The sequence below is a fragment of the Oncorhynchus tshawytscha genome, linkage group LG20 (assembly GCF_018296145.1).
Source record: "Oncorhynchus tshawytscha isolate Ot180627B linkage group LG20, Otsh_v2.0, whole genome shotgun sequence".
NCBI classification, from domain to species: Eukaryota; Metazoa; Chordata; class Actinopteri; order Salmoniformes; family Salmonidae; genus Oncorhynchus; species Oncorhynchus tshawytscha.
Genome location: NC_056448.1, coordinates 42,203,846 through 42,216,927, shown reverse-complemented (window position 1 = coordinate 42,216,927; position 13,082 = coordinate 42,203,846). Strand labels below are relative to the sequence as shown.

The 13,082-nt window shown below is 39.5% G+C and overlaps 1 protein-coding gene across 15 annotated transcripts in view; it reads right to left on the bottom strand.

Moving 5' to 3' along the window:
• Positions 1-214: 214 nt before the first annotated feature.
• Positions 215-13,082, bottom strand: part of ppip5k2 (diphosphoinositol pentakisphosphate kinase 2) — a 71,100-nt gene continuing 58,232 nt past the window's right edge. For 8 of the 15 annotated variants that reach the window (XM_024381485.2, XM_024381487.2, XM_024381490.2 and 5 more), the window contains 3 exons: positions 7,460-7,603; positions 7,273-7,368; positions 215-1,530 (listed from right to left, as the gene is read on the bottom strand). In XM_024381485.2, the coding sequence (XP_024237253.1) occupies positions 896-1,530; positions 7,273-7,368; positions 7,460-7,603 (875 nt within the window). In that variant the 3' untranslated portion in view covers positions 215-895. Of the gene's footprint in view, positions 1,531-7,272; positions 7,369-7,459; positions 7,604-12,933; positions 12,955-13,082 lie in introns of all 15 variants that reach the window. The other 7 variants (XM_024381484.2, XM_024381489.2, XM_042302695.1 and 4 more) reach the window with 1 other exon arrangement.

Here is a 13,082-nt window from a genome sequence, read left to right as displayed (position 1 = left end):
ATGTTTTGTGTAATATGATGTAATCGTGTTTCCCCTGCTAACACATATATACTGTGGGAATAACATTATCTAGAGGAATATTTCCATAATTGTACCTCTCATATCAAAAGAATGGTTTTGACAGACAAATAGACACATGAATGACAGTTGTTGCACAACAACAAGCACAGCTTGTAGTAAAGAACTAATGAAGTGACAGCAGTTAAACCAAAGATTAGGATTTTCCCTGAACTTTTATTCTGAATATATATATATATATACACACACAACAATTACATGTTTGATTACAATGTAATAAAGAGTGAAAACGATGGTCATTACAGTGTGCACAAGGCAGACACTTCCGATTCCAGTTTCATGAATGGGAAATGAAGTGCAAGCTCAGAGTAGGTCTGAAAATATAGGTGAAAAACATATGTACCCTGTACAGGAAACAAGTATATTTTTATCTGACCCTTTAAAAACATAGCTTGGACCTTGTAGGCTCAAGATGAGCCAGAACATCCATTCCATTAGTCTCAGTTCAGGAATCCAGCGAGATGTAGGCAGCAGAATATTCAACATTTAAATTCTATACATCGGCATTACATTAAAATATACAAGATGCTAGCAACAGGTGAATCAAATGGGAAGCAGTCATACAGTAGCAGAGACAATCACAAACACATTGCATGTCTTAGTTAAGTGTGCCTTTTACACACACACTGTGCAACAGTGACACCCTCCCTAGAAACATTGAAACATCATGAAATTGCCATGTTGTAAGCTCAGCTAAATGAGTAACAGCATTTTGTAACAAATAACCCTAGTCTAGATGAGATTGTGATTTCTGGTTCATCTAATCCTAATTATGTAACAATTGCAATACTGTTTTGACCTTGAACAGAACATTTGTTTATTTGGAGTCCAGCTTTGCCTCCCTTTCCTTGCTGGTGGTCAAAGACATGGCACCTTCTCCAAGAGTCCCTTTAGAATTCAGTCCCTGGTGAACTCTGTCATGGGGTGAAGTCTTGGACCCCTTTTCTGTGGGGTCTAGGGAAGGGTCTTGTGGTGTTACTTTACCACTTGGTGCATCCTGGGTAAACGTTTGTGGTAACACTTTACCACTCTGGATTTCTTTGGAAGGTGAGTGTGGGGACATTTTACAAGTTAGGTTATCTTGGGTGGGGTTCTTTGAAGGGACTTTGCCACTTGGTGCACCTTTGGCAGGGGATTGTGGTGACACGTCACCACTCTGGGTTTGTGGTGGCACTTTGCAACTTTGGGCATCATGCTGCAGAGTCTGCTTGACCCATTTGTCTGGGGTTGAGGCTTCCAGTTTCTCTTTGGAGGCGTGTTGAGTTGCTGGGTTCAGGGTGGCTGAGAATCCAGTAGGAGGTTCCAGGTCCTCAGAGGAGGATTGCAGGGCTGCTTTACTTTCTGTGGTGGGCTGAGAAGGGGACGGCTGGGATGCTTTATCCCCTGCTGCAGCGTTTGGGGAAGGGTCGGCAGGGCCAGACCGGGGTTCTTTAGTGGGCGATGAGCTGATCCCTGTGAAGGAGAAAAGGAAGCTCAATGAGCATGGTCAACTGTGAGCATAGCTCACACCGTTGGTGAAATGGACTTCAGTTCATCTCAAATTGTAGAGTTAATCTCCAGCCGTTACTGAGCTTTCAGATGTGTCAACTTGGCATTCTCCATTCACAAGAACATTGTGACTGAATAAGGAAAACATTTCCAGCGGAAGGTTAACCTGAGAAACTTGTCAATCATTTCAGAATGAAACCACGTTCCTAATTATCGAAACCACGTTCCTAATTATATTTTGGAGTGCAGACTAACAGTAGGCACATGTCAAAAAACAGGTAAAGAAAAACCTCACATCGCCTCTCCCCTATTTGACCTATATAGTTTGTGTATGTATTGATATGTAGGCTACGTGTGCCTTTTTTAAATTGATACAGTTCTGTCCTCGAGCTGTTCTTGTCTATTAACGTTCTATATTATGTCATGGTTCATGTTTTGTGTGGACCCCAGGAAGAGTAGCTGCTGCTTTTGCAACAGCTAGTGGGGACCCCCCCCCCAAAAAAATACCAAATAGTTTAATCTGCATATTGCTCATTTGCATATTCATGTCTATTTTAACACAATATTTCAGAAAAGGTGAAATACAAATAATCTCATGTCTATTACAACCAACTAATTGTAGCATTACCGCAAAAATGGAAGAGGCAAGTGTAAGGGGGAAAAAGTAAGGAACTCTGACAGCTGTGCCATATAAATTGCTAAATAGTTGGGAAGAGATTTGCGATGTACCAATTCCATGGCACATGGTTTATGAATTGACATGCAAAACGACGCCAGATTCAAAACTTAGAATTTTTTCAATTTAAATTATACCAAATTATTAGCAAAATAAGAACCGTCCCTTTTTCAGGACCCTGTCTTTCAAAGATAATTAGTAAAAATCCAAATAACTTCACAGATCTTCATTGTAATGTGTTTAAACACTGTTCCCATGCTTGTTCAATGAACCATAAACAATTAATGAATATGCACCTGTGGAACGGTCGTTAAGGGACTAACAGCTTACAGATGATAGGCAATTAAGGTCACAGTTTTGAAAACTTAGGACACTAAAGAGGCCTTTCTACTGACTCTGAAAAACACCAAAAGAAAGATGCCCAGGGTCCCTGCTCATCTCCGTGAACGTGCCTTAGGCATGCTGCAAGGAGGCATGAGGGCTGCAGATGTAGCCAGGGCAATAAATTGCAATGTACGTACTGTGAGACGCCTAAGACAGAACTACAGGGAGACGGGACGGACAGCTGATCGTCCTCGCAGTGGCAGACCACGTGTAACAGGGATCGGTACATCCGAACATCACACCTGCGGGACAGGTAGAGGATGGCAACAACAACTGTCCGAGTTACACCAGGAACGGACAATTCCGCCATTAGTGCTCAGACAGTCCGCAATAGGCTGAGAGAGGCTGGTATCTCATGCTGTGCGTTACAGGGAAGACATCCTTCTCCCTCATGTGGTACCCTTCCTGCAGGCTCATCCTGACATGACCCTCCAGCATGACAATGCCACCAGCCATACTCCTTGTCCTGTGCGTGATTTTCTGCAAGACAGGAATGTCAATGTTCTGCCAGCGAAGAGCCCGGATCTCAATCCCATTGAGCACGTCTGGGACCTGTTAGATTGGAGGGTGAGGGCTAGGACCATTCCCCCCAGAAATGTCTGCGAACTTGCAGGTGCCTTGGTGGAAGAGTGGGGTAACATCTCACAGCAAGAACTGGCAAATCTGGCAGTCCATGAGGAGGAAATGTACTGCAGTACTTAATGCAGCTGGTGGCCACACCATATACTGACTGTTACTTTTGATTTGGACCGCCTCCCCCCCTCCCATTGTTCAGGAATACATTGTTCCATTTCTGTTAGTCACATGTCTGTGGAACTTGTTCAGTTTATGTCTCAGTTGTTGAATCTTATGTTCATACAAATCTTTACACATGTCAAGTTTGCTGAAAATAAAATCGATTAACAGTGAGAGGACGTTTCTTTTGTTGCTGAGTTTATATAGGGGATACAACGTTCCCAGCTCTGCAGATTTTGCTGCAAGGAGGCAGAGTTATTAGATCATTTATTTTGGTATTGTCCATATGTAACTCATTTTTGGTCACAGTTCCAGGAATGGCAGAAGAATTGCAACATTAACCTAGAGCTAACACTGCAGATAGCAATACGGGGTGATTTGAAAAGTCAGTCAATCGATCAATAATAGAATAATTATTTTAGCAAAAATGTTTACCTTTAATTTACAATCTGTAGAGACGATGAGAATAGAAAGGTTCAGAACTTTTGTGAAACATCACAGTACAGTTGAAAAAAATATGGCTAATAGAAGTCACCTTTTCACTGTTGACGTTGAGACTAGAGGTCGACCGATTATGATTTTTCAACGCCGATACCGATTAAATCGGCAGATTAAAAAAAAATAATTTGTATTTGTAATAATGACAATTACAACAATACTGAATGAACACTTATTTTAACTTAACATAATACATCAATAAAATCAATTTAGCCTCAAATAAATAATGAAACATGTTCAATTTGGTTTAAATAATGCAAAAACAAAGTGTTGGAGAAGAAAGTAAAAGTGCAATATGTGCCATGTAAAAAAGCTAACGTTTAAGTTCATTGATCAGAACATGAGAACATATGAAAGCTGGTGGTTCCTTTTAACATGAGTCTTCAATATTCACAGGTAAGAAGTTTTAGGTTGTAGTTATTATAGGAATTATAGGACTATTTCCTTCTATACCATTGGTATTTCATATACCTTTGACTATTGGATGTTCTTACAGGCACTTTAGTATTGCCAGTGTAACAGTATGGCTTTCGTCCCTCTCCTCGCCCCTACCTGGGCTCGAACCAGGAACACATCGACAACAGCCACCCTCGAAGCAGCGTTACCCATTGCTCCAGAAAAGCCGCGTTACCCATTGCTCCAGAAAAGCCGCGGCCCTTGCAGAGCAAGGGGAACAACGACTCCAAGTCTCAGAGCGAGTGACGTCACCGATTGAAACGCTATTAGCGCGCACCTCGCTAACTAGCTAGCCGTTACACCAGCCTCATCTCAAGGGTTGATAGGCTTGAAGTCATAAACAGCTCAATGCTTGAAGCATTGCGAAGAGCTGCTGGCAAAACGCACGAAAGTGCTGTTTGAATGAATGCGTACGAGCCTGCTGCTGCCTACCATCACTCAGTCAGACTGCTCTATCAAATCATTGACTTAATTATAACATAATAACACACAGAAATACGAGCCACAGGTCATTAATATGGTCGAATCCGGAAACGATTATCTCAAAACGTTTATTCTTTCAGTGAAATACAGAACCGTTGGGTATTTTATCTAACGGGTGGCATCCATAAGTCTAAATATTCCTGTTAACATTGAAGGTTGTGCAATGTATGTCATAATTACGTAAAATTCTGCCAAATTAGTTCGCAATGAGCCAGGCGGCCCAAACTGTTGCATATACCCTGACTCTACGTGCAATGAACGCAAGAGAAGTGACAATTTCACCTGGTTAATATTGCCTGCTAACGTGGATTTATTTTAGTTAAATATGCAGGTTTAAAAATATATACTTCTGTGTATTGATTTTAAGAAAGGCATTGATGTTTATGGTTAGGTACAGTCGTGCAACGATTGTGCTTTTTTCGCAAATGCGCTTTTGTTAAATCATCCCCCGTTTGGCGAAGTTGGCTGTCTTTGTTAGGAAGAAATAGTCTTCACACAGTTCGCAACGAGCCAGGAGGCCCAAACTGCTGCATATACCCTGACTCTGTTGCAAGAGTAGTGACACAATTTCCCTAGTTAAAAGAAATTCATGTTAGCAGGAAATATTAACTAAATATGCAGGTTTAAAAATATATACTTGTGCATTGATTTTAATTAAGGCATTGATGTTTATTGTTAGGTACACGTTGGAGCAACGACAGACCTTTTTCGCGAATGCGCACCGCACCAATTATATGCAACGCAGGACACGCTAGATAAACTAGTAATATCATCCACCATGTGTAGTTAACTAGTGATTATGATTGATTGATTGTTTTTTATAAGATAAGTTTAATGCTAGCTAGCAACTTACCTTGGCTTCTTACTGCATTCGCGTAACAGGCAGACTCCTCGTGGAGTGCAATGTAAGGCAGGTGGTTAGAGCGTTGGACTAGTTAACCGTAAGGTTGCAAGATTGAATCCCCGAGCTGACAAGATAAAAATCTGTCGTTCTGCCCCTGAACAAGGCAGTTAACCCACCGTTCCTAGGCCGTCATTGAAAATAAGAATGTGTTCTTAACTGACTTGCCTCGTTAAAAAAAGCCTTTTATATATATATTTTTTTTTTAAATACAGATTTTTGTTTCTGGCCATTTTGAGCCTGTAATTGAACCCACAAATGCTGATGCTCCAGATACTCAACTAGTCTAAAGAAGGCCAGTTTTATTGCTTCTTTAAATCAAAACAACAGTTTGACTGTGCTACAATAATTGCAAAAGGATTTTCTAATGATCAATTAGCCTTTTAAAATGATAAACTTGGATTAGCTATCACAACGTGCCATTGGAAAACAGGAGTGATGGTTGCTGATAATGGGCCTCTGTACACCTATGTAGATATTCCATTAAAAATCAGCCGTTTCCAGCTACAATAGTCATTTACAACATTAACAATGTCTACACTGTATTTCTGATCAATTTGATGTTATATTAATGGAAAAAAATGTGCTTTTCTTTCAAAAACAAGGACATTTCTAAGTGACCCCAAACTTTTGAACGGTAGTGTATATATAAATATATTTACCCCGAAAATATATGGGAGATTGGAAATGATGCAGACAATTACTTTGATGGAAGCTACAATCTATCCACAATATTAAAGCTGATCCACCCTTTTAAGAAAATAAAAAATAATCCCATGTCTACATTTAACTAGTAATGGTGATTGATGAAAATGTATGTTGTTGTTTTTAAAAATATGTTTTAATACTCTGTTCGGAGTGTTGCTTTGCATTATTATACTATTCAGTATTCTGGACCATAATTATGTAGTTCCACTTCGTTTGACATTCTAAAAAAACATTCCAGATGACAACACTTGTGTTACAATACAATAGACTTTGATCAAGAAATCTGACTGTTTCAGACTGTCACATCCATAAAGGAGAGTTTCACATCCATAATCGTTGCTTCTCCTCTCCAAAGTAATAATGCAAGACAATCTTTTCAAAATGGTTGTTTTTGTGTTCAGTTAAGCCTTTCATTCTAAAAGACTTACAAACACAGACTTTTTTCAAATATGTTCAGTCTCCCCTGAAATCTTGTACATTTCATGTCACATCCATTTGTTTATTTATTTAACTAGGCAAGTCAGTTAAGAACAAATTCTTATTTGCAATGACGGCCTACTCCGGCCGAACCCGGACGACGCTGTGCCAATTGCGCCCTGCCCTATGGGGCTCCCAATCACGGCCGGTTGTGATACAGCCTGAAATCAAACCAGGGTCTGTAGTGACGCCTCTAGCACTGAGAAGCAGTGCCGAGGACCGCTGCGCCACTCAGGACCAAAAGCGTATTTGCTTTATTTCTTATGTCACATCTATAATGCTGGAATAGCCCAAAGAATGGTCAAATAAAGAGTACATAGACAGAGCAAGCCTATTAGTTACAGTACTACTATAGCAAGTGATGGGTATTCAACCCTAAATCGTTTACCAGTTGCAGCCTTGTCCATATTCTTCTTGCCCTGCGTGAAAGGGCAGGGCAATATCTTTGCAGGAGTGTAAGTGTTCAAAGGAGTTTTTTTTGCAGCTGTCGAACACAAAAAAAAAGACATTGAGATGCAGGCAGGCAAAAAATTACCGTTGATCATTTGTACTGTACGATGACCAGCGATAAGTACCTGGGGAGGAGGCAGAGATGTCCAGGAGTGACTCATGAGATGCAGCGATGGAAGCCAGGAAGTCGTCTATCTGTTTCAGCGAGAGCGAGTTGTGCAGGGTCTCCAGGGGGCATATGGACGGAACCATGGAGTACAGCTCAAAACCTAGAGGGTGGAAACGCCTCCAGATGATAAGCCGACAATACGGAGAATACTACAAGCCCTCTGGAGACTACTCATGACAGAGAACATTGTATTATTTGAAAATCGGCAGACAAAAATCACAATGCTTCCATTATCTCCAAGTGACAGCAAACAAAATAAAACACTACCGACAAAAATCAGATCTGATTGAGGTGAATACTGTAGGATGCAGGCAGATGTATGATACAAAGTATATCCCACTGAAAGCAATACCCATCACGACTGTCACAGCCAGGATGAGAAGAAACACAAGAGTGAATGTTAACTTAACCTAGTTGGGAATACAGTTTGGTTTATATAGCCCTGAAGCCTTTGATGGACGTTGGGGAGAGATTGAAAAAAGTGGTCTAACAAAAACCACAATATCGTTCAGGAGAAAAAGCGGTCTTAATTTTTATTTAAAAAAAAAAAAAAAAAAACATTTAATTTAAAAGCTACAAGTTGTAACTTTTTGGGCAACCTGATGAAATTTGCATAAAAATATGAGTTATAGATCTGTCACTCTCATTGGAAGCAAGAAGCAGTAGATCTGTTCTGTGTGCCATTTCTATGATTCCTGTTCTTAAGTTTCATTTTTGCATCTTTTACTTTTCGTTTTGTACACCAGCTTCAAACAAGCTGACAATACAATATTTGTGGTTATTGAAAATATTTTCACAGTGGTTTAGATGGTACAATGATTCTCTATACATTGCTTGGTTTTGCCACAAACTGAAATTAGGAGAACTATTAGAATTTTAGCAACCAGGAAATGGCAAAGCAATATCTGCATAATGCACATTTAATAAAATACCATAATGTAAGAAAATTGCATTAATGTACATGGCAACTATAAGACGTTTTAGAAATGACGATACATAAAAGAATATGGGGCTACTTTCTTTTTCCTGGAATCATCTTTTTCCACTTGGCTTGCTCTTTGGCGGCTCTAGCATTATTCTTAAGTGGTAATCGATTAGTGACTGTGGGTAATACAGTGAATTCAGACCCCTTGACTATTCCCACATTTTGTTACATTACAGCCTTACTCAAAAATTCATTAAACAAAAAAAAAAAAGCCCTCAATCTACACACAATACCTCAATGACAAAGCGAAAACAGGTTGATAGATTTTTGAAAATGTATTCAAAACTAAAAACAGAAATACCTTATTTACATAAGTATTCAGACTCTTTGCTATTGGACTCGAAATTGAGCTCAGGTGCATCCTGTTTCCATTTATCATCTTTGAGAAGTTTCTACAACTTGATTGGAGTCCACCTGCAGTAAATTCAATTGATTGGAAAATATTTGGAAAGGCACATACCTGTCTATATAAGGTCCACAGTTGACAATGCATGTCAGAGTAAAAACCAAGGCAAGAGGTCAAAGGAATTGTCCGTAGAGCTCTGAGACAGGATTGTGTCAAAGAACAGATCTGGGGGAACCAAAATATTTATGCAGCATAGAAGGTCCCCAGTGGCCTCCATCATTCTTAAATGGATGAAGTTTGGAACCACCAAGACTCTTCCTAGAGCTGGTTGCGCAGCCAAACTGAGCAATTGGCGGAGAAGGACCTTGGTCAGAGAGGTGCCCAAGAACCCAATGGTCACTCAGACAGAGCTCCAGAGTTCCTCTGTGGAGATGGGAGAACCTTCTAGAAGGACAACCATCTCTGCAGCACTCCACCAATCAGGTCTTTATGGTAGAGTGGCCAGACGGAAGCCACTCCTCAGTAAAAGGCACATGCTAGTCGGCTTGGAGTTTGCCAAAAGGCATGCAAAGACTCTCAGACCATGAGGAACAAGATTATCTGGTCTGATGAAACCAAGATTGAACTCTTGGCCTGAATCCCAAGCGTCACATCTGGAGGAAACCTGGCACCATCTCTATGGTGAAGCATGGCAGTGGCAGCATCAGTTTTTTCAGCAGCAGGGACTGGGAGCCTAGTCAGGATTGAGGGAAGGATACAGAGAGATCCTTGATGAAGAGATCCTTGAAGAAAGAGAGAGATCCTTGATGAAAACCTGCTCCAGAGTGCTCATGACCTCAGACTGGGGTGAAGGTTCACCTTCCAAAAGGACAACCCCCCTAAGCACACAGCCAAGACAATGCAGGAGTCCTTGAGCGGCCTAGGCCGACCCTGTACTTTAACCCGATTGAACATCTCTGGAGAGCCCTGAAAATAGCTGTGCAGCGACGCTCCCCTTCCAACCTGACAGAGCTTGAGAGGATCTGCAGAGAAGAATGGGAGAAACTCCCCAAATACAGGTGAGCCAAGCTTGTAGCGTCATACCCAAGAAGACTCTAGGCTGTAATCCCTGCAAAAGGCGCTTCAACACAGTACTGAGTAAAAAGTCTGAATACTTATTTAAACGTAATATTTTTTTATTTTTAATATATTTGCAAAAATGTATAAAAACCTATTTTTGCTTTGTCATCATGGGGTATTGTGTGTAGATTGATGAAGGGGAAAAACAATTTAAATACATTTTAGAATAAGGCTGTAAAGTGTAATATGTGTAAAAAGTCAAGGGGTCTGAATACTTTCCAAATGCACTGTATACAATTGGAATTGGTTAGATATACTTATTTCCTAAATTATTGCATTAATATATAAATAATACTTCAGGTTTTTAACAGTGTGTATTTTCACGACAGAGCTGTGGTAGATTCAGTTTCCAAAGTATGTCAAATTTGATAGCTGAGATGGTAACTGAGAAAATAATATCTAGGCATTACAGTAACACCAAAGTGTAAATAAATGTGTCTGAGACACTGCAGACAAAGGTGATGATGCAGAAAACATTTTTGGTTAGTATGTTACAATGAGCATTGCTTCTCTGGTTAAAACAACAGAGAGCAAAAGGGGACATTTATTTGATCACTAATAACAGCATCAAAATCTTCCCCATTAGCATGTCATTGAGTCAATACATAGAACAAAATATGTTTGCTAAATATATAACTAATATCAATTGAACTTATCATTTTAAGCAATAACCACATATTTATTTGTATGAATACCCCCCCAATGAGTCTAACACACCATGGATGAAAAACATGGGTACTCTGTAGAAAGACACATTTTGCGATATGATGTAAATTAATATAAAAAAATATTAGATTTGAACAAAGTTCCTTTATCATTAAAAACGTATTTGTGGCCAAATGTGAATATATTTGCAGGGATGTATAACACTGTAGTTACACTATATGATCCCTCAGGAAAAGGTATATATTGGATCTTCCCCCTTTCTTAAAAAAAACTTCTAAACTTTCCCTATAACAAGAAATATACAGTTGAAGTCGGAAGTTTGCATACACCTTAGCCAAATACATTTAAACTCAGCTTTTCACAATTCCTGACATTTAACCCTAGTAAAAAATCCCTGTTTTAGGTCAGTTAGGATCACCACTTTATTTTAAGAATGTGAAATGTCAGAATAATAGGAGAGAGAATGATTTATTTCAGCTTTTATTTCTTTCATCACATTCCCAGTGGGTCAGAAGTTCACATACACTCAATTAGTATTTGGTAACATTGCCTTTAAATTGTTTAACTTCTGTCAATCATTTCGGGTAGCCTTCCACAAGCTTCTCACAATAAGTTGGGTGAATTTTGGCCCATTCCTCCTGACAGAGCTGGTGTAACTGAGTCAGGTTTGTAGACGACCTTGCTCGCAAACGCTTTTTCAGTTCTGCCAACACATCTTCTATAGGATTGAGGTCAGGGCTTTGTGATGGCCACTCCAATACCTTGACTTTGTTGTCCTTAAGCCATTTTGCCAAGTATGGAAGTATGCTTGGGGTCATTGTCCATTTGGAAGACCCATTTGCGACCAAGCTTCAACTTCCTGACTGATGTCTTGAGATGTTGCTTCAATGTTTTCACATAATTGTCCTCCCTCATGATGCCATCTATTTTGTGAAGTGCACCAGTCCCTCCTGCAGCAAAGCACCCCCACAACATGATGCTGCCACCCCCGTGCTTCATGGTTGGGATGGTGTTCTACGGCTTGCAAGCCTTCCCCTTTTTCCTCAAAACATAACAATGGTCCTTATGGCCAAACAGTTCTATTTTTGTTTCATCAGACCAGAGGACATTTTTCCAAAAAGTATGATCTTTGTCCCCATGTGCAGTTTCAAACCGTAGTCTGGCTTTTTTATGCCGATTTTGGAGCAGTGGCTTCTTCCTTGCTGAGCGGCCTTTCGGGTTGTCGATATAGGACTCTTTTTTACTGTGGATATAAATACTCTTGTACATGTTTCCTCCAGCATCTTCACAAGGTCCTTTGCTGTTGTTCTGGGATTGATTTGCACTTTTCGCACCAAAGTACGTTCATCTCTAGGAGACAGAACACATCTCCTTCCTGAGCGGTATGACGGCTGCCATAATTTTCTGGAATTTTCCAAGCTGTTGAAAGGCAGTCAACTTAGTGTATGTAAACTTCCGACCCACTGGAATACAGTGAATTATAAGTGAAATAATCTGTCTGTAAACAATTGTTGGAGAAATTACTTGTGTCATGCACAAAGTAGATGTCCTAACCGACTTGCTAAAACTATAGTCTGTTAACAAGAAATTTGTGGAGTGGTTGAAAAACAAGTTAATGACTCCAACCTAAGTGTATGTAAACTTCCCGACTTCAACTGTATATTAAGTAAATATATAAAGTACCAGTCAAAAGTTTGGACACACCCAGGCAAAGCTGGTTGAGAGAATGCCAAGATTGTGCAATGCTGTCATCAAGGCAAAGGGTGACTACTTTTTAACACTTTTTTGGTTACTACATGATTCCATATGTGTTATTTCATAGTTTTGACATCTTCAATATTATTCTATAATGTAGATAATAGTAAAAAAATATAGAAAAATCCTTGAGTAGGTGTGTCCAAATCTTTGACTGGTACTGTATATGCTTGAAATTAACAGTAACAATGATAACAAATCTTAATATTTTATCAACAAATATACTAAACCTTTTTGGACTGTAGGACATGTACTGTATGGCTGTGGCTTAGATTACTTATCATAGATAGCACCTGTCAACAGCAACAAATAGAAATATAATTTTCATGAGCAAAAGTGTTCTGAGGGGCAGGACTAAAGCACACAGCTACTCAAAGTATTTTCATAGCCAAGGGTCTGAGGAAAGGAGAAAACAGGGAAGACTACATTTAAGAGACTGGAGGTCTAGACTGAGAAAGGAAGCTGAACTATACACAACAGAAATCTATATGAACTAAAAACACCAAACAACGTTCAGACAAGATATAAATGGGTAAATTAAACATAATAAAAGACTTACCACAGAACATACTGGAAAAGACTGACCCATTTAGAAAAGCAGAAAAAAAAAATGATAATCCAAAATGATCAAATTAGTGCAAATTGGTTTAATGTACAAAGAACGTACTTTAAATACAAAATCATATTTTGTTGCATCAAAATTACAGC